The sequence below is a fragment of the Bombina bombina genome, chromosome 4, assembly GCF_027579735.1.
Source record: "Bombina bombina isolate aBomBom1 chromosome 4, aBomBom1.pri, whole genome shotgun sequence".
Taxonomy (NCBI): domain Eukaryota; kingdom Metazoa; phylum Chordata; class Amphibia; order Anura; family Bombinatoridae; genus Bombina; species Bombina bombina.
Window position 1 is genome coordinate 443,357,916 of NC_069502.1, and position 24,265 is coordinate 443,382,180.

At 36.4% G+C, this 24,265-nt stretch overlaps 1 protein-coding gene across 1 annotated transcript in view; it reads right to left on the reverse strand.

Annotated features, from left to right (window-relative positions):
* Positions 1–9,158: 9,158 nt before the first annotated feature.
* CHRNG (cholinergic receptor nicotinic gamma subunit) overlaps positions 9,159–24,265 on the reverse strand; it is a 54,976-nt gene continuing 39,869 nt past the window's right edge. Inside the window, exons 9-12 of the mRNA XM_053709057.1 lie at positions 11,876–11,990; positions 11,571–11,781; positions 10,539–10,672; positions 9,159–9,796 (exon numbers count right to left, since the gene is read on the reverse strand). Coding sequence (XP_053565032.1) covers positions 9,632–9,796; positions 10,539–10,672; positions 11,571–11,781; positions 11,876–11,990 — 625 coding nt within the window. The 3' untranslated portion in view covers positions 9,159–9,631. The remainder of the gene's footprint in view (positions 9,797–10,538; positions 10,673–11,570; positions 11,782–11,875; positions 11,991–24,265) is intronic.

Below are 24,265 nucleotides of genomic sequence, written 5' to 3' on the forward strand. Positions count from 1 at the left end.
GGTAGTATAATCATTTTGACTGCATTGAGTCTACCAAGCCAAGAAAGGAATTTAGCATTCTAAATTCTCAGCAGCAAGGTTATGTGTATTTTAAGATTCTTGTGATTTAGTGATAATGTATCCTGTGTGCTTAACGATATATAAACTCCTAGATATTTAATTACTTTTGCCTGGGTTCTAAATTGAAACTGTCGTTGAAGACTATTTAAAGTTGTAGGTGATAGATTAACATTTAGTAATTCAGATTGTGTTATGTTAAATTTGAGTAAAGTCCATATATTTGTAGTGTGTGTATCAGAGAGGGGACAGATGTGTCGGGATTTGTAAGGGTCATGAATATATCATCCGCATAAAGTGTTATTTTGTATTCTGACTGACCTATTTTATGGCCAGTAATGTTTACATTATCCCTTGTGTATGAGGCTAGAATTTCCATTGACAGAACAAAAAGCAATGGTGAGAGGGGCAACTTTGCCTGGTCCCATTGGTGATTTGGAACAGGTCTGAAATTGAATCATTTAGTTTAACTTTCGCTTGGGGCTTATTGTAAAGTGCAAAGATCTTCCCTATTAGGTCTTGATCAAAGCCGAATCTGGACAAGACATGCTTTAAAAAAGACAAATTGAGCCTATCGAAGGCTTTTTCCGCATCCATTGATATGAATGCGGAAGGTATGTGGTGCCGATGTGCATGTTCAATGAGAGCTAGGATTTAGGTGGTGTTGTCCCTATTCTCACGTGTAGGCATGAAACCAGCTTGGTTAGTATGAATGATGGAAGGAAGGACTGTATTAATATGGGTTACAAAGATTTTTGCATATAGCTTAATACCCACATTGAGTAGGGAATTTGGGCAAAAATTTGCTGGTGTAGTTGGTGGCTTACCCGGTTTAGGAATTACTGAGACTTGTGCCTCTAGCATAGAAGGCGGGAATGTTTTTTTTCTGTAACTTCGTTAAAGAGAAGGGTAAGGTGTGGGATTAGGACTGAAGAAAAGGCTTTGTAATATTTAGATGATAGGCCATCTGGGCCTGGACTCTTCCCATTAGATAAAGTGGTTATGGCATGCTGAATTTCTTGTATGGAAATTGGTCTTTTTAAATCCTGTAATTGGTCTTGTGTGATTTTGGGGACTTGGCAGTTGGTGATGTAGGATGTGAGATTTAAGAGGTGTTCCTCAGAGGGGGGAATCTTAGTTATGTTATAGAGTTCTGTATAGTATACCTGGAAAGTGCGAAAAATTTATTTTGTTGTGTTAAGGGGATGCTTATGTTGTGGGTGGCGAATCTCATATATAAATGATTTAAACCGTTTCTTTTTTAGTGCCCGGGCTAATAGTTTGCCTGCTCTATTGCTCTCATAGTAAAACATACTATTTGTTTTTGTAAGTAAGGTTTGATATTCTATATCTAAGAAATTATCTAAGGCTGTACGGGCGGTCTGATATTCTTGTTCCGTAGCTGAGTCGTTTGGGTTTTGTTTTAGTGCTAGGTCTAATCGAGAAAATGTGTCAGTTAGATCTTTATATTGTTGGTGTGAATTATGTTGGCATTGGGCTTTTAGTTTTATTAGCTCACCGCGGATTACACATTTGTGTGCTTCCCAGATCATGTAGGTATCCTTTATGGAATTGGCATTATGTGTAAAGTATTCTGTGATAAGTGCTGATAGCTTGGTCAGAAAATCTGGGTTATTCAAAAGAGTTTCGTCTAATAAATGGTTCTGATTGCACTTCTGGCCATGAGAATTTTAACTTCACAGCTGAGTGATCAGACCATGATGTAGGTGATATGTCACAGTGGTGTATATAAGGGAGGCCTTTCTGGTTAGTAAATATATAATCTAACCTACTATAGGTTTTGTTAGGGTGCAAGAAAAAAGTGTAATCTCTGGTATCTAGCTGTATGAGGCACCATATGTCATATAGATTTAGGTCTTTCAGGCTTTTCCACAAAGACGTGGTGGTTTTTTGGATACTGAGATTTTGGTGTTAGAACTGTCTTTTGCAGGGTTGCAGAGGGAAATTTAAGTCACCTGCAAGGAATACAGGGCCTACAGCAAGGTCAAGTATTTTCCTTAACATATTTTGGAAAAAAAGAGGTCAGTTTAGTGTTTGGGGCATGGTGTATGTTTTGCTGAAATATTTGGGTTCTTTTTGGTGTTGAAAGTGGGTCTCCTGTAGGAATAGGATGTCTACTTGTCTTTTCAACAGATCTGATAGTGCTTTGGAGCATTTATGGGGTGCATTTAAGCCTTTAGCGTTTTGTGTCAGTAAGGTCAAGTGATGAATAGGTTTACCTGTGAGTCGTGACATTTCTACCTGTGTAATGTGGAACGATTGTCAGGAATGCAGCATATTACTTGGTACTGAGTCTGAAAACAGTAATGTTGGAAACACATTTTCCTGCAAGATAAAATATTATCAATGCAAACAGTGCAATCAGTAGGTGCAAACAAATAACAAACAGGTAGGTATATTATGAAACGTATGTATAAACTTAAATACAAATCTCTCCTCCTAATATAGGGCATAATGAGAGTGTTTATAGGGGAATTTTTATTGCAAGCCCTAAAGTTATATCTAATAGGAGATCATCTATTCTGGTTAATAGGTATTATGAAATAAAAAGTGCATTGTACTATAAACATATGTCCTAAGCAGCATAGGGAAATCGGTTGAAAGTTGTTTTCATTAAGGCATGTGTCATGTTTGAACAACATTCGTCATGGCCCTAATACAAACTTTTTAGACTTCAGAGTCTCAAGGTGATGTAGTGGAATTGGCAGGGCTAGGAATGTCAATTCTTAGTGGTGAGGAAGTAACAGCCTTGCCTTTTTTGGCAATTACAGTGTGCCAGGATGATGACCTTCCGCTTGATCTCTTAGTAGAAGGCAGTGTGGAGCCAGCCGTAGACACAGTCTCTACAGGGTCAATACCCAGAGATGAGCAAAATGACGGAATGTCTTCTGGGGTCCTACATATTAAATGGGTGCTGTTTCTAAGGACCTATATTTGTGCTGGGAAGCCCCATCTGTAAGGAATCTTTTTATTCCTGAGTGATGTTGTTAGGGGCGCAAATTCCTTTCTTTTTTTAAATGTTTCATACGATAAATCCTGATAAAACTGAAGAACAGTTCCTCTGAAGCGTATTGGTTGGTTCTTGCGGGATTGATTCAGTATCATTTCTTTCTCCAGAAAGTTTTTGAATCTGATAACAATATCTCTGGATGGCACCCCCCGAATTCTAAGATTCTTCCGCCTACTGCGGTTTTCTGAGTCTTCCAATTTTTCTTGGAGGCCATGGATAACTTCTGGTTGGGATGAGACTTGCTCAGATATAGTGTGGACTTCTTCTTTAAGTTGATCTTGGTTGCTTTCTATAGATTCTATTTGGAATCCTAGAGTATGTATTTCTTGTGACATGTTAGCTTAATTGATATATCTTCAGACGTGCTTTGGTGTGGCAATAGGCTATAGCTGTAATTATGATGACCAGAACCACCTTTTATTGTGTTGCTATTCCAGTATTTTCAAGACAATGTAGCTGATGAAGCTAAACTCCTCACCAATTAGCTTCAATCATATATTATGTCAATTTGGTTGTTTATAGTTAATACAACTATACAGTCCCTTCTCAGTGTTTTAAGTCTGACGATCCCCAGCCATATCCGTCAGTATGTGATGCTAGTCCTCAAAAACCGGAGGCTTTGTGTATTGATAATGATAAGTGATTTACTCAGTCTCTTGAAGGTGGGTGCTTTTCACACTGTCGGCGTGTGTGTCAGATGGGGCTGAGTAGCGCTCTTTGCGGATGGGGCTTAGCGCTCTTTACAGGTGAAAGGCTGAGAATCTTACCATTCTATCCTGCTGCTCTTGCTTTTCCGGAATGTTGTGTTGACTTTAAAGGCTTGTCCGCTGTTTCGGTTTTCCTGTGTGATGTCAGAGTATGGTTTCCTCTATGCTGGCTGTAGTGTTGCGGCTGACAGTGCGGCTCACTTGATGTGTAAAGTTGTCGATGACGGTCAGGCTTCACTTCCGGTGCAGAGTATGACGCAGTAACATGAAGGGCCCGGTGGTAAAAGTTATATTTACCAAGTTGCCGGCCTCAGCACTGTAAGTAGGAGCTCATTTTAGTCAGCATGGCTTTAGGGTTCTCTTACCCACATTTTGCTGCAGATATAACTGGGTTATTGCCAGAATAGATCTGTATTTGCTGGGCTTTTTGCACGGAGCTCCGGTATTACACTGCCCTCATGGCAGCATCCGGCTCCGCCCCCCCAAACTGTTTTCTTTTTTAAAGCATTCTGTATCCAAACTTTAGGACACTTACCACTAAGGTCAGTGAGCACATAAATGGTAATTCCTAGTCACTACACACAGCTATTTATCTTCATAGAAACAGTGTGCATTGCACCAGTTTGAGGAACTGAATAAAGTCTATTTATTGTATTGTATACCAATAATTTTATTTCCTCTTTCTTAGTCTTTCTTCAGTTTTGTATTTAAATGTGTAAAGGGATATAAACATTGTTATTGTGTTTTGTTTTATTTGTCAGTCCCACTAGATGTGTCCACCCCCCATAGCATTGGGGGTGTTACAGTAAATGCTGTAATTTGTAGCAAGCAAAGGGAAATATTTATCAAATAATTGTATAATAAGGCTAGAATCTGGCAAACAATCAATATCTTAAGCTTGGATAGGGTACCTACATTACATTTAAAAGTAAAGGTGCTCCACTTAAAAACAGAAAGATAACTACCAGATTTAATGCAACTGCTGCTGTGGGGATGGCCCTGCCTCCTTCTCTGTAAACTATTTACACCAGCTTCAGAAATAACACTTGCAGGGAAAAACAAAGAGCAATAATGTACTATTCTCAGCAATATTACCTTTTTACATGAAACAAGTGTATAGATGGATTTATATTATATGTACTTGTGTTTAATGTTCACAAAATAAAATCACACAGTTTAGTGATTTACATATTAATTCACTGGCAAAACAATGATCATTTAGCTATACATTTAAAAGACAGAGAAATGTGTCTTTAAAGTGATGGTAAATCCTACCCTTCTTTATTGTAAGTTCCCACAGGAATAAGACCCTCAATTACCCCTGTATGTGTTTGTAAAATGTTGTCTTGTCTCTTACAAGTTTGATATCATTGTTTTATTTAAATTAATTGTACCCATGGACAGCGCTGCTGAATATGTTGGCGCTTTATAAATAAAGTAATAATAATAAATCCTAGCGTTTTTAAAATGTTAGGATTTTTCAGTGCAACAAATAAAGGGGACTTTCAGTCTTGAAGTATAAAATACTTCATGCTGAAAGTTCCTTTATTTGTCTGCAGTATTCTCCGCGCTGAACACCTCAGGCCTCCCACGGCAGAACGCTATTTTTCAGTGAGGTGATCGTAGCCAATAGCATGCTAGCAATCCTGTATAATGCAAGCTGGACTGCATGGCTATTGGCTAAGAGGTGGAAACGTAATTGAAAAAAACGCTAGGATTCACCATCACTTTAAGGTTTTTATGTAAATAAAAAATCCACTCACTGTCTGTGTTGAAATCATAAAATATGTAATGTTAATATGCTATACATTATCAATGATATCACAAATCTCATGGCATTCCTACAACTACAGAATTAGTGCAACCCTGTTATGGATAAGGCAATCTAGAATTAAATTCTTAAGCCCCAGATTACAAATGGATCACTATTAATAGTGCAAGGTGCTTTATCAATATTCCGGACTTGTGTTAAGAATTGCAGAAAATGATTACAAGTCCATGGTAAAAGAAGAATTGCCAGAAAATGTTTAGCGCAGCCTATACTTTCAATGAATAGTGCCGCAATGCTAATCCTAGTTCAAATTAAGTGGTGAGTTTTATGTTGCTCTCGAGTGCAACAACACCTGAAGCAAAGTGCTAGGGCTACAATAAAAGTATAACAAAACACGTTAAACATATTAAAATGATTTCACTCGTATTTATAATTATTAAAAGTTAAATATATGATTTTTTAAAATAAGTGTGTTTGTTTGTGTGTTTATATACAGTATGTGTATGCACACATACATACTTTTTGTACACATACAATAGATACATACAATTACACACATATATATATAACATTATTTTTTATGACATTTTATGTTGTGTGAAGAAAAAAATAATTATTTCTATTTTTTAATTCACCTTCGGCTTAGAGCACAATTATACCATAACAGTGAAGTGATACCACAACATTATAAATATATAGTAACTGTCACCCAGCTCGGACTTAACCCTGGTTTTTGTTTGCTGCTTCTGTTTCTAAGCCTGTTGTTCTAACCTCTTTGCCACCAGATAGATAGCTTGTACACAGCTTGAGGTTTTTGGGATCTGTTACTGGCAGCTTTGGCTCTCTGTCTCAACCTGCCAGCCAGCTGTAGGTAGTCATGCTGTGAGTCCTGGGTCCTGAGATTAGGAGTTCTGCTGCCTGGTTCTGCTTTCTGTGCTGCACAGCGAGTTTTAACCTGTACTGCTCTACTACAGTATATACTTGCTTGTGTACTGCTGGTATCCAGTTCCTGCACTCCTTGTTACAGCATACTCAAGAATCCTGATTGCCAAGTGTCTATGTACAGGACAATTACTTGAATTTAAAATTTACTTATGTAAACAGTAGAGAGAGAATCTCTTATTTGGACATAGAACTATTTGCCAACGTTGAGGAACATATTATTGAGGTAGAATTGTATCGCAAAGAGGTGGCTGGGAACACCATTCTTAATGCTACCTCTTGTCATCCGAGGCATACAGTAGTATCTATACCCAAAAGTCAATATATTCGAGTTAAACGCAACTGCACTAATTCAGCAAGGTATGAATTTCATGCCAAGGAATTAACTGATCGTTTTTTACAAAGAGGTTATGATAAAAATAACCTTGAAAGGGCTAAAATACAAGTTGATCCCCTGGACCTGGAATCCCTGTTTGAAATAAAAAGGGAGCCTAACTCCTTACAAAACAAACTTAAATTCATCACTATGTACATTAGTGAGTATCATAAAATTTGCAAAATAGTGCGTGAATCTTTGTCCATACTAGAGGTTGATGATGGACTCAGGGATATTGTGCAGGTAGGATGTGGTTTTGTTTCTCGTAAAGCCAAAACTTTAGGCAATATTTTGTCTCCATCCAGGCTGCCGATAACGAAAAAGGAAAATTGGCTTTCCTTAAAACCTGGATTTCATAAATGTAACAGCAGTAGATGTAAATCTTGTACTTATGCTTTGTTTGGTTCAGAATTTAAGTCCCAAGTTATGGGTAAAGTTTACCAGATTCAACAATATTCTACTTGTAATTCCACATTTGTTATTTATCTTCTGACCTGTAGGGGGTGCTATAAGCAATATGTAGGCCTCACTACACGCCCCATGAAGGATAGATATTTGGAGCATCTTAGGTCCATTGAAGACCCCAAATCCACTACTCCAGTGTCACTACACTTTAAGAAAGAACACCATTCCGATATTTCCCTTTTGACATTTCAGTGCATCCAATCTATTCCTAGACACCTCAGAGGGGGCAATAGAGAAGAAACTCTCAGACAAAGGGAAGTTTTTTGGATTTTCCAATTGGAAACTGTTGTACCAAAGGGTTTAAATTCTGAATGGGACATTAAATTATTTGTTAAATAAAATGAAATATATAATTAAATATTTGTATTTTTAATCTGTACATAATATGTTTTAGTGCTATGGAGTGCACTATTAATCACTTCTTAGGATTTGTCTTTTCTATTGATATTTTGTACATGGCATGCCTTCTTTTAAATTAACCTCTTTTTGCAAATCTCTAGGTGTGTTAAACATAGGTGTGTCAAATACTAATTAAGTGGTTTGCTGTTATAGGTTGTTAGACTTTAGGGAGGTGCTATGTAGGTATATATATTTTCTAGCTGTTTAGACATTAGTTTGCAGGTGGTCATTGATAAAGTTTAGACAGTATGCTAATACGAAACATGTTTGACCCAGCCTGACTTATCATGTTTTTGGATGCCCAATAAATGACTTTTTGCTTTTTCCTGATTAACTGGTCCTGTTTCAAGTTTCCTGGGATTGTTGGAGACTGGGTGCCTTCTTTTTGTTGGTTAGTGTGTTTTGGAGACGGGTGTTTGATGGAGCACTCAGGAGTGGCCCTGGAGGATGACAACATCAGCGGGAGACGATCTGAGCAGTGAGTTGTGAGCGTATCTGGATGTACACAGCATGAAGGCGGCTGTTTTGACTGTGTGAACATTTCGTCTGGTGTGAGTGGTATTCTGAGCACTGCCTTTCCTTGTTGTCGGTCTTGTCTATGTATCCTGCCTGCATCTTGTATCCTGTCTAAAGCACTGCAAGTTTTAACCTTGGCTGCTCTATTAACACTTGTCCTGGAAGCTGTGGTATTCAGCATGTCTTGTTGCAGCATATTCAAGTATCCTGTTTTCCAAGTATTTCCAAGTCCTGTCTGCATCTGTATTTCTCATTGCTGCATTCCTGAATCTCTTCCTGTACCATCTGTCTATGCATCCTGACTACCAGTTCAGAGTTTACAAGTACTGTATCATCTGTCTATATTGTGCTTTTTGCCTTCGTGTCCTGCCTTCCAGCTTTGAGACTGTTTTGTATACTTGTCTGCACAGATACTATTGCCTTACCTCCAGTCTGCATTTGCATTGCTAATAATTTTATTTAATAAGCCATGTACCTTTCATCTCAGTACTTTGCACTAGTTTCATTATGTCTAGAAGGAGAGACTCACGTAGACACCACAGATCTCTAGCTCCAGAACCTGACACCTCCACACAACAGCTCCCAACATCTGAACCCACTCCCATGAGGAGCATGATAGTAACTTCCCTACCCTAACTGCATCTAAGACACAATTCACAGCAGCCTTGTGTGACACACCCACTCCCACTCCCACATACCAACCCGATGAAGGCACAATCTATGTGTGTTACTGTGCAGGTGCAAGTCACCATTTATGTTGAGCTACTGATATGGGGGTTTGGGGTATTTTTTATGATATGATTTGCCAATTTATTGGTCAGTATCTTCTTTAGCTTTAGAACTAATTCCTCCACATGTGCCCTAATAAGCAATCATAATATATTTAATACAATATTTACAATAAAAAATATTTTATGACAGACTTTGCTGTATTTGTTGTAAGTGTAAATACAACAGTTTGTTATTATTTATTACATGTTGTACTTTTTTACAGAGCAAACAGGAACAAAACCAACATTTCTCAAACCTTCTGCTTTCTTTCAATGCAAGCAATACTAAGCCGCAGAAAAGAATCCCATTCCTCTTTTCCATTATTAATTTAATGGTCACCTTATCTAAAACCATTAATAGACAAGTGTCTTCAACATCTAGGTGCAATGACTAGTATCCAATGTTGATGCCATCAGGAACATCCCAATCCATCTCCGACCAGTTCTCTGTGGACCACATTGTGGATTCTGCACAAATTCCTGACTTTCAGACAATGTGATAATCTGAGTACTGAAAGTGGACCACAATCCGTAACTGATGTCTCACTATTATGTGAGGTAAATATTCCTAAAAAAACATCATTGTTTCAACTGCCACTATGGTAGGTAGAGTTTTGGATCTCCTGGAAAAGGGTGCGCTGGTGCTTGGTTAAAGTGGCCAGACAGGAATGTTCCAACTGAAACTAGGATGAAAAGGAAGAACATGACCAAGAAACAGACCCGGTCAATAACTCGACCCATCAGTATCCACTCTTCATTCTCCTGTAAATAACAAATACAATTAAGTAATAAACTCCATAAATCTGGAATTGTACAAATGTTGGAGTATAAGAAATCACTAGTCTGTTATCACAGAACATCAGTTAATAGCCCACACCAAAATTTACATTTAAATTTAAAAACTAGAAACTGTTCAAAAGATGGTATGCTCTAAAAATAAAACTTTCAAGGAAAGACGTCATGAACTTAAAGGGACATTAAACCCCAAATTTTTCTTTCATGTTTCAGATAGAGAATAAAATTTTAAGCAACATTCCAATTTACTTCTATTAACTAATTTGCTTCATTCTTTAGATATCCTTTGTTGAAGAAATAACAATGCACATGGGTGAGCCAATCACACGAGGCATCTATGTGCAGCTTCAAATCAGCAGCTACTGATCTAGATATGCTAGATATGCTTTTCAGCAAAGGATATCAAGAGAATTCAGCAAATTAGATAATAGAAGTAAATTAGAAAGTTGCATGCTCTATCTAAATCATGAAAGAAAAATGTGGGTTTTAATGTCCCTTTAATATAGGTATAGCTTAGAGGAGAGAAAATAGGTGAATGCACATGACAGTCCAACACATCCAGGTAAACATACTCACCTATAATAATAGTAACTACAAACATTCAACCAAGGACACAACAGTTGAGAGTTAGTAACAAGACAACTTATTGATCTTGCATTTACTCCACTAGGCCAAATGAAGTAAAACTGATCATTATTGAGACACTCACACTTTGAAACTCATTTTTCTCCCTGATGGTCCTGGCAATATGGTTACAGGCCTCCACGCTGGCTCGGATCTCTGGAGTGGCATGGCTCAGGTTATGAACGAAACCATCTATAGTACCATTTTCCATACCTCTGCCTGGAGATAAACACAGAAAAAATATAACGCGCAAAATTAACTTGCTCTGTAAATTTGCCATCAACATAAGTTTTATGTTATATTATTCGCACATACACAAAGACATACTGGGACAGATTGTGGCGCACTCATTTTTTTCCACTTTCATACAAACTCCACTCAAAGTAAGCTTTTAACGCGGGTGAGTTAGCATTCTTATTACAAGTTGAAAGTAAATTATGCACGAGTGAAACCCAATGCACATTAACTTCAGGACTTCAGATATCGCAACCTCATAAATTTCTCCCTATAGACATCAATGGAGCTCGCTTAAAAAAAAAAAAACATAACACATTGTTTGCACGCTAACCCAACACTGCGTAAGACCTACAGTGCTAAACCCAAAGGTAGTTATGAATATTTTACATTCCAATGTTCTTCACATAGAAGAAAATGTTAATTTTATTTTTAAATATATATTTCTCTATGTATATGATTATTTTTTGTAATATATATATATATATATATATATATATATATATATACACACATTTATATTCATAGCCCTTTCCAGTCAAACACCTTGTCATATACCATATACATTTTAATTCTTATATATTTTTTTATTAATATTTATATGAATAGTCTTTATCAGATAGTGTATAAATGAGTGTAATACTTTATTTTAATGTACTTATGTTGTGTTTGGGGACTTTTTTTTATCCCTCACACTTTGCACTAGGTCTTCAGTCGCGCTAACCAGACAAGCAAACCCATTTACTTCCAACTTGTAATACGCATGCAAGTTAGTGTGTTTGTGATATTGCTTATCGTGACCTGCGCTAACTTTAACGCCCCACTTGTAATCTAGCCCATAGATAGTATTTTTAAAAAGTACCTACTAATGGGTTATATGTACCTAGTTTTTCTAACACAACCTTCATGAGCCCATCTCTTTCTTTCTGCTTCTCAAACATCAGTTCACTGCGTGATTTCCTCATCATATACTCTTCTGCCTTCATCATCAGCCCCAGGGAGCTGCTGCGACGTAGGCGAGGTGGTAATGAATGTGTAGCGTCACTTGGGCGGAGGTGCATTCTTAGAAGGCGAGGAACCTTCTTCAGGCATATCTACAGAGAGACAACATACAGATTTATTCACAGTCTTTGTGTACTCCAAGATCAGTCAATGAGTATTCTTTATGACATTTCATTGTTTCCATACCTCTCGGACAGTACTTGACATACTGTGGGTGTTTGGTGTCCGTAGAGATATATTTAAAACAATCACAGCATTGACAACAATAGCGATGGTTATCACCATCAGAAAAGTCAGATATCTGAGAAAACATAAGAAATAAGCACAGAGTCATTTCACAGTGAACACTTTGCATGCCATATAAACACATACACTCCCAAGCCTGACTTGTGCTTCCATGTTAGATTCAAATGTGTTATTTTAAGGAGTTGAGCAACTAGGAATGATGTAGCTCTCAAAATCTTGAAAGATCCACTCCATATAATTTGTTTCCATTGGAAGAAATGGTGAGAAAAGTTAGGTCGAGTTTATTATGAGCTCTCATTTAAACTAATTAATTTTTGATAGAAGAATATATTTTCACAGTAGATAAGAAAATAAGGGCCCATAGAGTCTATGCCTATTCATATGTATAGTAACCTTATGGGGTTTAGTAATGCTTTAAATTGAGATAATGTCTTATGTAGACTCTACTCTCTGCATACCTGGTACAAGGAGACTTTGAGGTTAACTTGGGGAAAAAAAAGGAATAAGGGAAACGAAAGAAGGAAAGGAAAAAAGAAGGAAAAATGGAAAGAAGGGCAAAGAAGAAGAAAAAGAGGGGTTAAAATCTCCTGTTATTTCCCCGTGGGTACAACTGGAACTGTATGAATACAAGACTTTTTCTCTTTTGCCTTTTTTGGTTTTATAGATGGGGCTAGATACCCCCTGCATACCTGGTACAAGGAGACTTTGAGGTTAACTTGGGGGAAAAAAAGGAATAAGGGAAATGAAAGAAGGAAAGGAAAAAAAAAGGAAAAACGGAAAGAAGGGGAAAGAAGAAGAAAAAGAGGGGTTAAAATCTCCCGTTATTTACTCTGTGGGTACAACTGGAACTGTATGAATACAAGACTTTTTCTCTTCTGCCTTTTTTGGTTTTATAGATAGGGGCTAGATACCCCCTGCAAAAAAAAAAGGAAAAGAGAGGGAAAAAACCCTCCTGTAACAGCTTAAACTTGTATATTTGCATTTAGCATGGTTATTAATCCATCATCTCAGAAAAGAGTTTGTTTTCTACCTCTGTTTGCTGAAAAACTACATATGTGACATACAAATGCATGTAGTGAACAGGGACTTATACATAGCATATTAGTTGGGTAGCTGGTATTTGTATAAAAAGTCTGCCCTAGCAAAAAAAAGCTAAATGTCTTAAGATGCAGGCTTATAGCACAAAAGAAAGACTATATAAATAACAATATGGTTTATAGAATTTAGGCTGAATATCATGTTTGCATGGCATCCCTGACCCTTTTTTCCCCCTTTCTTTTTATGCCTTGCATAAGGATAATAATATCATATCTTATAATATTATACACCTAGGAGTATTCAATGAAAACTGAATTTAGTAGCCTACGTGTCTTCTATATTTAATATAATAGTCTAGATATATAAGATAGAAGAACCTCTTAGCATACAAATACATTCTAAATATCTTGAACACTTGACGTTCACAAATAATATCCCCTCTCAATTTTTATATACATTCTGGTATAGAGGTCTAAATTGATATATATGCTTCCATAAGTGGACTCTCAATATTGTGTGAAAGTAGAAGAGGTCAATGAATAATCTCTAATTTAAGGTAGTAAAATACACAGTTTTATTGTTTAAAATTTTAGGTAAGGAAACCACAAGTGGGGTTAAGCATCTTAATACCTTCCTGGCTTTTGGGGAAATTCTTTGCTACTCCCCCTAGATATTAAACTATAATATATATACTCCTCCTGTACAACACCCAGAGGAAACCTAAAAGCGCACTTAATATATTGATTATTACACTCTACTGGTCATAGACCGGTAAAATTATTTAAAAAGGATTTTTTTTTGCACAACACATAGATTCACTTATTGTTTTTTTTGTTTGTTCTTTTTCTTTATCTTTTTTTGACACTTTTTTTGTCTTTCTTTCTCTTCTTTCTTCACATACTGTATATGGATACATTTGTCACAACTCCTCATACTCTCACAATGTCTAAAGGACAAAAACACAAGAAAAAAACTTTCTAGCAGAAAATCACAGGGTGAAACCTCTCTGGATGGTAGTGCAGAAGAGTCTTTAATAACAGGGGAAGGTGATAGTCAGGAAACTGTCAGAATTGTTTATCCCAATGTTGGACAAAATCCAATCTGAAGTACCCAAACTAGAAGAGGATTTAAAGCATGTTTAAGGTAGAATGCATGAAGCAGAGGAATGGATATCTGAGACAGAAGACAGACAAAATAGAATAGAATTGATGCAGAACAAAAATATTACACGCGGAGATGGCCTCAAAAATCGAGTACTTAGAGAACAGAGCCTGCAGAAATAATGTTAGAATTATAGGTCTTGAAGAGGGTAATAAGTATAAAGATTTGCAGGAATGTTTGTTGTATCAGCTACCTAAAATAACATAATTTATGTAAGAACTTACCTGATAAATTCATTTCTTTCATATTAGCAAGAGTCCATGAGCTAGTGACGTATGGGATATACATTCCTACCAGGAGGGGCAAAGTTTCCCAAACCTCAAAATGCCTATAAATACACCCCTCACCACACCCACAAATCAGTTTAACGAATAGCCAAGAAGTGGGGTGATAAGAAAAAAGTGCGAAAGCATATAAAATAAGGAATTGGAATAATTGTGCTTTATACAAAAAAATCATAACCACCACAAAAAAGGGTGGGCCTCATGGACTCTTGCTAATATGAAAGAAATGAATTTATCAGGTAAGTTCTTACATAAATTATGTTTTCTTTCATGTAATTAGCAAGAGTCCATGAGCTAGTGACGTATGGGATAATGACTACCCAAGATGTGGATCTTTCCACGCAAGAGTCACTAGAGAGGGAGGGATAAAATAAAGACAGCCAATTCCTGCTGAAAATAATCCACACCCAAAATAAAGTTTAAATGAAAACATAAGCAGAAGATTCAAACTGAAACAGCTGCCTGAAGTACTTTTCTACCAAAAACTGCTTCAGAAGAAGAAAACACATCAAAATGGTAGAATTTAGTAAAAGTATGCAAAGAAGACCAAGTTGCTGCTTTGCAAATCTGATCAACCGAAGCTTCATTCCTAAACGCCCAGGAAGTAGAAACTGACCTAGTAGAATGAGCTGTAATCCTCTGAGGCAGAGTTTTACCCGACTCAACATAGGCATGATGAATTAAAGATTTCAACCAAGATGCCAAAGAAATGGCAGAAGCTTTCTGGCCTTTTCTAGAACCGGAAAAGATGACAAATAGACTAGAAGTCTTTCGGAAAGTCTTAGTAGCTTCAACATAATATTTCAAAGCTCTAACAACATCCAAAGAATGCAATGATTTCTTCTTAGAATTCTTAGGATTAGGGCATAATGAAGGAACTACAATTTCTCTACTAATGTTGTTGGAATTCACAACCTTAGGTAAAAATTCAAAAGAAGTTCGCAACACTGCCTTATCCTGATGAAAAATCAGAAAAGGAGACTCACAAGAAAGAGCAGGCAATTCAGAGACTCTTCTGGCAGAAGAGATGGCCAAAAGGAACAAAACTTTCCAAGAAAGTAATTTAATGTCCAATGAATGCATAGGTTTAAACGGAGGAGCTTGAAGAGCCCCCAGAACCAAATTCAAACTCCAAGGAGGAGAAATTGACTTAATGACAGGTTTTATACGAACCAAGGCTTGTACAAAACAATGAATATCAGGAAGATTAGCAATCTTTCTGTGAAAAAGAACAGAAAGAGCAGAGATTTTACCTTTCAAGGAACTTGCGGACAAACCTTTATCTAAATCATCCTGAAGAAACTGTAAAATTCTCGGAATTCTAAAAGAATGCCAGGAAAAATGATGAGAAAGACACCAAGAAATATAAGTCTTCCAGACTCTATAATATATCTCTCTAGATACAGATTTACGAGCCTGTAACATAGTATTAATCACAGAGTCAGAGAAACCTCTTTGACCAAGAATCAAGCGTTCAATCTCCATACCTTTAAATTTAAGGATTTGAGATCCTGATGGAAAAAAAGGACCTTGCGACAGAAGGTCTGGGCTTAACGGAAGAGTCCACGGTTGGCAAGAGGCCATCCGGACAAGATCCGCATACCAAAACCTGTGAGGCCATGCTGGAGCTACCAGCAGAACAAACGAGCATTCCTTCAGAATCTTGGAGATTACTCTTGGAAGAAGAACTAGAGGCGGAAAGATATAGGCAGGATGATACTTCCAAGGAAGTGATAATGCATCCACTGCCTCCGCCTGAGGATCCCGGGATCTGGACAGATACCTGGGAAGTTTCTTGTTTAGATGAGAAGCCATCAGACCTATTTCTGGAAGTTCCCACATTTGAACAATCTGAAGAAATACCTCTGGGTGAAGAGACCATTCGCCCGGATGCAACATTTGGCGACTGAGATAATCTGCTTCCCAATTGTCTATTCCTGGAATATGAACCGCAGAGATTAGACAGGAGCTGGATTCCGCCCAAACCAGAATTCGAGATACTTCTTTCATAGCCAGAGGACTGTGAGTCCCTCCTTGATGATTGATGTATGCCACAGTTGTGACATTGTCTGTCTGAAAACAAATGAACGATTCTCTCTTCAGAAGAGGCCAAGACTGAGGAGCTCTGAAAATTGCACGGAGTTCCAAAATATTGATCGGTAATCTCACCTCCTGAGATTCCCAAACCCCTTGTGCTGTCAGAGACCCCCACACAGCTCCCCAACCTGTAAGACTTGCATCTGTTGAAATTACAGTCCAGGTCGGAAGAACAAAAGAAGCCCCCTGAACTAAACGATGGTGATCTGTCCACCACGTCAGAGAGTGTCGTACAATCGGTTTTAAAGATATTAATTGAGATATCTTTGTGTAATCCCTGCACCATTGGTTCAGCATACAGAGCTGAAGAGGTCGCATGTGAAAACGAGCAAAGGGGATCGCGTCCGATGCAGCAGTCATAAGACCTAGAATTTCCATGCATAAGGCTATGATTGTGACTGAAGGTTTCGACAAGCTGAAATCAATTTTAGACATCTCTTGTCTGTCAAAGACAGAGTCATGGACACTGAATCTATCTGGAAACCCCAAAAGGTTACCCTTGTCTGAGGAATCAATGAACTTTTTAGTGAATTGATCCTCCAACCATGATTTTGAAGAAACAACAAAAGTCGATTCGTATGAAATTCTGCTAAATGTGAAGACTGAGCAAGTACCAAGATATCGTCCAAATAAGGAAATACCACAATACCCTGTTCTCTGATTACAGATAGAAGGGCACCGAGAACCTTTGTAAAAATTCTTGGAGCTGTTGCTAGGCCAAACGGCAGAGCCACAAACTGGTAATGCTTGTCTAGGAAAGAGAATCTCAGAAACTGATAGTGAGCTGGATGAATCGGAATATGCAGATATGCATCCTGTAAATCTATTGTAGACATATAATGCCCTTGCTGAACAAAAGGCAGGATAGTCCTTACAGTTACCATTTTGAATGTTGGTATCCTTACATAAAGATTCAATATTTTTAGATCCAGAACTGGTCTGAAGGAATTCTCCTTCTTTGGTACAATGAAGAGATTCGAATAAAACCCCCCGCCCCTGTTCCAGAACTGGAACTGGCATAATTACTCCAGCCAACTCTAGATCTGAAACACATTTCAGAAATGCTTGAGCTTTCGCTGGGTTTACTGGGACATGGGAAAGAAAGAATCTCTTTGCAGGAGGTCTTATCTTGAAACCAATTCTGTACCCTTCTGAAATAATGTTCTGAATCCAAAGATTGTGAACAGAATTGATCCAAATTTCTTTGAAAAAACGTAATCTGCCCCCTACCAGCTGAGCTGGAATGAGGGCCGCACCTTCATGTGGACTTAGAAGCTGGCTTTGCTTTTCTAGAAGGCTTGGATTTATTCCAGACTGGAGATGGTTTCCAAACTGAAACTGCTCCTGAGGATGAAAGATCAGGCTTTTGTCCTTTGTTGAAACGAAAGGAACGAAAACGATTATTAGCCCTGTTTTTACCCTTAGATTTTTTATCCTGTGGTGAAAAAGTTCATTTCCCACCAGTAACAGTTGAGATAATAGAATCCAACTGAGAACCAAATAATTTATTACCCTGGAAAGAAAGGGAAAGTAGAGTCGATTTAGAAGACATATCAGCATTCCAAGTTTTATGCCATAAAGCTCTTCTAGCTAAAATAGCTAGAGACATAAACCTGACATCAACTCTGATAATATCAAAAATGGCATCACAGATAAAATTATTAGCATGTTGAAGAAGAATAATAATGTTATGAGAATCATGATCTGTTACTTGTTGCGCTAAAGTTTCCAACCAAAAAGTTGAAGCTGCAGCAACATCCGCCAAAGATATAGCAGGTCTAAGAAGATTACCTGAACACAAATAAGCTTTTCTTAGAAAGGATTCAATTTTCCTATCTAAAGGATCCTTAAAGGAAGTACCATCTGCCGTAGGAATAGTAGTACGTTTAGCAAGGGTAGAGATAGCCCCATCAACTTTAGGGATTTTTTCCCAAAACTCTAATCTGTCAGACGGCACAGGATATAATTGCTTAAAACGTTTAGAAGGAGTAAATAAATTACCCAAATTATTCCATTCCCTGGAAATTACTTCAGAAATAGCACCAGGAACAGGAAAAACAGGAGATTTAAAGACCTTGTCTAAACGTTTAGATTTAGTATCAAGAGGACCAGAATCCTCAATTTCTAATACAATTAGGACTTCTTTAAGTAAAGAACGAATAAATTCCATTTTAAATAAATATGAAGATTTATCAGCATCAACCTCTGAAACAGAATCCTCTGAACCAGAAGAATCATTAGAATCAGAATGATGATGTTCATTTAAAAATTCATCTGGATAAAGAGAAGTTTTAAAAGACTTTTTATGTTTACTAGAAGGAGGAATAACAGACATAGCCTTCTTAATAGATTCAGAAACAAAATCTCTTATGTTATCAGGAACACTCTGAACATTAGATGTTGATGGAACTGCAACAGGTAATGGTATTTTACTAAAGGAAATATTTTCTGCATTAACAAGTTTGTCATGACATTTAATACAAACAACAGCTGGAGGAACAGCTACCAAAAGTTTACAGCAGATACACTTAGCTTTGGTAGTTCCAGCACCAGGCAGCGATTTTCCTGAAGTATCTTCTGACTCAGATGCAACATGAGACATCTTGCAATATGTAAGAGAAAAAACAACATATAAAGCAAAATTGATCAAATTCCTTAAATGACAGTTTCAGGAATGGGAGAAAATGCCAAAGAACAAGCTTCTAGCAACCAGAAGCAATGAAAAATGAGACTTAAATAATGTGGAGACAAAAGCGACGCCCATATTTTTTTAGCGCCAAATAAGACGCCCACATTATTTGGCACCTAAATGCTTTTGGCGCCAAAAATGATGCCACATCCGGAACGCCGACATTTTTGGCGCAAAAGAACGTCAAAAAATGACGCAACTTCCGGCGACACGTATGACGCCGGAAACAGAAAAGATTTTTTGCGCCAAGAATGACGCAATAAAATGAAGCATTTTCAGCCCCCGCGAGCCTAACAGCCCACAGGGAAAAAGTCAAATTTTTTAAGGTAAGAAAAAATGATTGATTCAAATGCATTATCCCAAATATGAAACTGACTGTCGGAAAATAAGGAATGTTGAACATCCTGAGTCAAGGCAAATAAATGTTTGAATACATATATTTAGAACTTTATAAAAAAAGCGCCCAACCATAGCTTAGAGTGTCACAGAAAATAAGACTTACTTACCCCAGGACACTCGTCTACATGTTGTAGAAAGCCAAACCAGTACTGAAACGAAAATCAGCAGAGGTAATGGTATATATACAAGAGTCTATCGTCCATCTGAAAAGGGAGGTAAGAGATGAATCTCTACGACCGATAACAGAGAACCTATGAAATAGACCCCGTAGAAGGAGATCATTGCATTCAAATAGGCAATACTCTCCTCACATCCCTCTGACATTCACTGCACGCTGAGAGGAAAACCGGGCTCCAACCTGTTGCGGAGCGCATATCAACGTAGAATCTAGCACAAACTTACTTCACCACCTCCATAGGAGGCAAAGTTTGTAAAACTGATTTGTGGGTGTGGTGAGGGGTGTATTTATAGGCATTTTGAGGTTTGGGAAACTTTGCCCCTCCTGGTAGGAATGTATATCCCATACGTCACTAGCTCATGGACTCTTGCTAATTACATGAAAGAAATTAGAATTTGAGGAAAAAGATCTTCCGTTAAAAATCAAGAGTCCATAGAATTTGTATCTTGAAAGGATACTCCAATGATCAAAGATGCAGACCAGTGATAGCCAAGTTTTTAGATTTTCAATACAAAATCAAATTTACAAATCTTGTTAGAAAAAAAGTATGCCTAGAGATAGATGGGAAAAAGATTTTAATCTTCAGTGATTATTCTTTTGAGACATTCAACAAGAGAAGGAAAATGACACCACTTTGTACAAAATTAATAGCAGCTGGACACAAAGCATTAGTAATGTATCCAGCTAAGTTAAAATATACTGGCTCAGAAGGTATAAAAGTTTTCAGTGATCCAGAAGAAGTTAAAATTTATTTTAATTTATTGGATGAGTAAGATATATAGTTATACCAGGAAGGTTTTACTGTAAGTATCTATGGATACTCAAGATGAATGTAATATAATTAATATTATGAGATTTGAAGTCCAGCGATTAGGCAAATGTGTTTGTTTTAAAGAAAGGATAATGTTGTATGCTTGTATTAAACTTCAGGACAAATCACCCACTCCCACCCTCCCTTCCCTTGGGTTGTTTTTTTTTCTAATTTTGTTTTTGTCTCTCTTTCCTCTTCTTTTGTCTCACTCTCTCCTTCTCCTTTTTATCCCTCTTCCGTCACTCTAAGTAAGATTAATAGGAATTTTATTATTTTTTGTGATTAGAATATATTATATTTTGATATATAGAGAAATATGGTATTAAGGAATCTTATGCTAGTTTTGTGGAATGTCGGTGGAATTACATCTCCCATTAAAAGGAAAGCCCTAATGAAACATCTTAAAAAATTAGACACAGACATAATACAGAAGGGCCATTTAAATGCAATAGAGAATACTAAACTTAAATTCGGCTGGGTTAGAGAGGTGATAGCTTCTTAATGTACAGCTAGGAAGAAAGGTGTAGCTATACTTATTAATAAGAACTTAAATTATAAAAAAATGGAAAAGGTCATTGATTCTAGTGAACGAATAATAATTACTAAAATTGTATTGGTTCAAAATTCTGGGAAAATCTGCAAATTAGGCTGTTAGAATATATGGACACTAAAATAATTTTGGGAGGTGACTTTAATATGGTACCTAAGATACCAATTGATAGACTTAAAGGGACACTGAACCCAAATTTTTTCTTTTGTGAATCAGATAGAGCATGCAATGTTAAGCAACTTTCTAATTGACTCCTATTATCACATTTTCTTCATTCTTTTTGTATCTTTATTTGAAAAGCAAGAAAGTAAGTTTAGATGCCGGCCCATTTTTGGTGAACAACCTGGGTTGTTCTTGCTGATTGGTGAATTCATTTAACCGACCAATAAACAAGTGCTATCCATGGTTCTGAACTAAAAAATAGCTTAGATGCCTTCTTTTTCCAATAAAGATAGCAAGAGAACGAAGAAAAATTTATATTAGGAGTAAATTAGAAAGTTGCTTAAAATTGCATGCTCTATCTGAATCATGAAAGAAAAAATTTGGGTTCAGTGTCCCTTTAAGTTAGGGGGTTTCAAAACAACAAAATAGATACTCTAAAAGAGAAACTAAGATGTTAAATAGTATTTGAGCAAATTTGGGCATACGAGATATATGGAGGTATAGAAATCCCACAACTAAAGGTTATGCATGTGTCTCAAAGGCCCATAAGTCACATTCCATGATATACTTATTTCTTATATCGGATAAGTTGACACCATTAATTACAGACACTATCATACATCCGATAATAATTTCAGATCATGCTCCTATTGGTATAACATATGGACTGCAAATTAAAAGGGGAAACAATTTTTATTTTCCTAAATATCTTTCACCAAATATAGAATTCTTTGAGTTTTTAAAAAAAATAAATTGAGGGAATATGAAACATTTAATAATGAGTATATACAGAAACCAATAATATATTGGGAATTGGCAAAAGCAGTCTTGAAAGCAGAAATTGTACCTTTTCTAGTCCAAAGGAAATAGAAATTAAATGCATGAGAAACACAAATCTCTAACACTTTGCATAATGCTTATAACAGAAATCCATCCATGGAATATTGGAATAAATATCTACTAGTTAAAGATCAGAGGAATACATTCCTTCTTCAAAAAACTACTCAAGAAGATAAGAGTTAAAAGTAGATTTCAAAGATACAGCAATAAGGCGGGTAAATACTTAGCAAGTCTAGATAAGCTCTATAAAAAGAAAACTGCTATTGAAAGCATACAAATAAATAACATAACCATATCTTCACAAGAAGACATTTAAAAAAAAAAGTTTACAGAATATTATTCAGAAATATACAAAACACAAGGAATAGATCAGGCTGGGAAAAAGTAAATGTACCACAGATTTCAGTAGAACAATTGGACTGGTTAAACCGCCCAAACGAAAAGGAAGAAATAGAGAAAATTATTAAAACCTATCACTAAATAAGGCTGCTGGACCGGAAAACTCACCAAATGAATTTTATTATCTAAGGAATACCGAAATAGTACCAATATTAGAAAAGGTATATAACTATCTATTCTCTACCAATTACAAACAATATTTAGGTAGATTTGCAGATTCTTTAACGATACTAATATTAAAACCGGGAAAGGACCAACAAGACATAGCTTTTTTTAGACCTATATCATTATTAATTTCTGATTTTAATATATTAACAAGTATCATTGCAAAAATATTAAAGCATGTTATTCCATCGTTAATTCATCCTGAACAATCCGGGTTTATAAATGGAAGATCATCCTTTTATAACATTCGGAGGGTAACTAATGTTATTTCATACGTTTGGGCCAATAAGGAAACGCTATATAAAAAGGGCCTGGATTTACTATTATTAACATTAGATGCTGAAAAGGCCTTCAATTCAGTAGAATGGGACCATCTCTTTACGTCCTTGGATAATTTTGGTTTTAAAGGGAATATCATGGAATGTATAAGAACATTGTATTCCTCCCCCAAAAACTGCACTTCTTATAAATAGTCAGCAATCAGAGTTTATCACAATGCATAGAGGTACACGCCAAGGATGTTCCCTTTTACCAATATTGTTTGATCTAGCCCTTGAACCATTGATAATTAAAGTTTAGGAAATAATTAAAGGAATTCAGATAGGAAATATGGAATTGAAGGTAGCAGCCTACGCTGATGACATGTTATTATTTCTTAGAGACTCAAAAACTCAGATCCCTAAAACAGTTCAAATATTAAAAAAATGTGGAACCTTTTCCGGGTATAAAGTTAATACTTTAGACAAAAAAAATCACTTCCAAATCTTAAAGTGGCCGAAAAAAGTACTTAGGAATAACATTTTCAAAGGAGAATGGTACAAGTTAAATTATGATCCATTATTTTTAAAAATATTAGAGGAGATCAAGAGATGGGCATGCTTACCAATTACGCTTTCAGGAAAAATAAATATGGTGAAAAATTACAACCCCTAAGATATTTTACCTAATTCAAAATCTTCCATTAAAAATTAGAAGTGAAGATATACAACGTTTAAAAAGGCAATAAATTACTTATACTGGAATGGCAAGATATCTAAAATATCAAATGCAAAACTTAGTATATCAAAAGAGTGGGGAGGATTGGGATTGTCTGATCTGAACTTGTATAATTATGTATTTTTTTAAAAGATTGTTATGGCCTGGATTACTGAGAATAAGATCTTTATAGACCTTGACTTAGAAAAAAATTTAATCAAACCTTTCGAATTAAATACATTAATACATATCGAGTATAAAAAATTACAGAGTAGGATTAAAAGGCTGGAGAATATAGGAAACATAAGTTTAGCTTGGCAAAAATTGTGTAAGATTCTTAAGATTGACTATCATTTTTCTAAATATTGCTTAATTAAGGGTAATCCCGAAGTCCTGATCAGCCCAAAGATATGTAGAGAGTGGCAAACTAATGGCTAGATTACGAGTTTTGCGTTATGAGTAAAAAAGCAGAGTTATGGGTTATAACGCTGCTTTTTCACTACCGCTGCTATTACGAGTCTTGCAGGTTTAGGAGTACCGCACACTTTTTTGGCCTTAACGCAAATTAACTTACGCAATTCG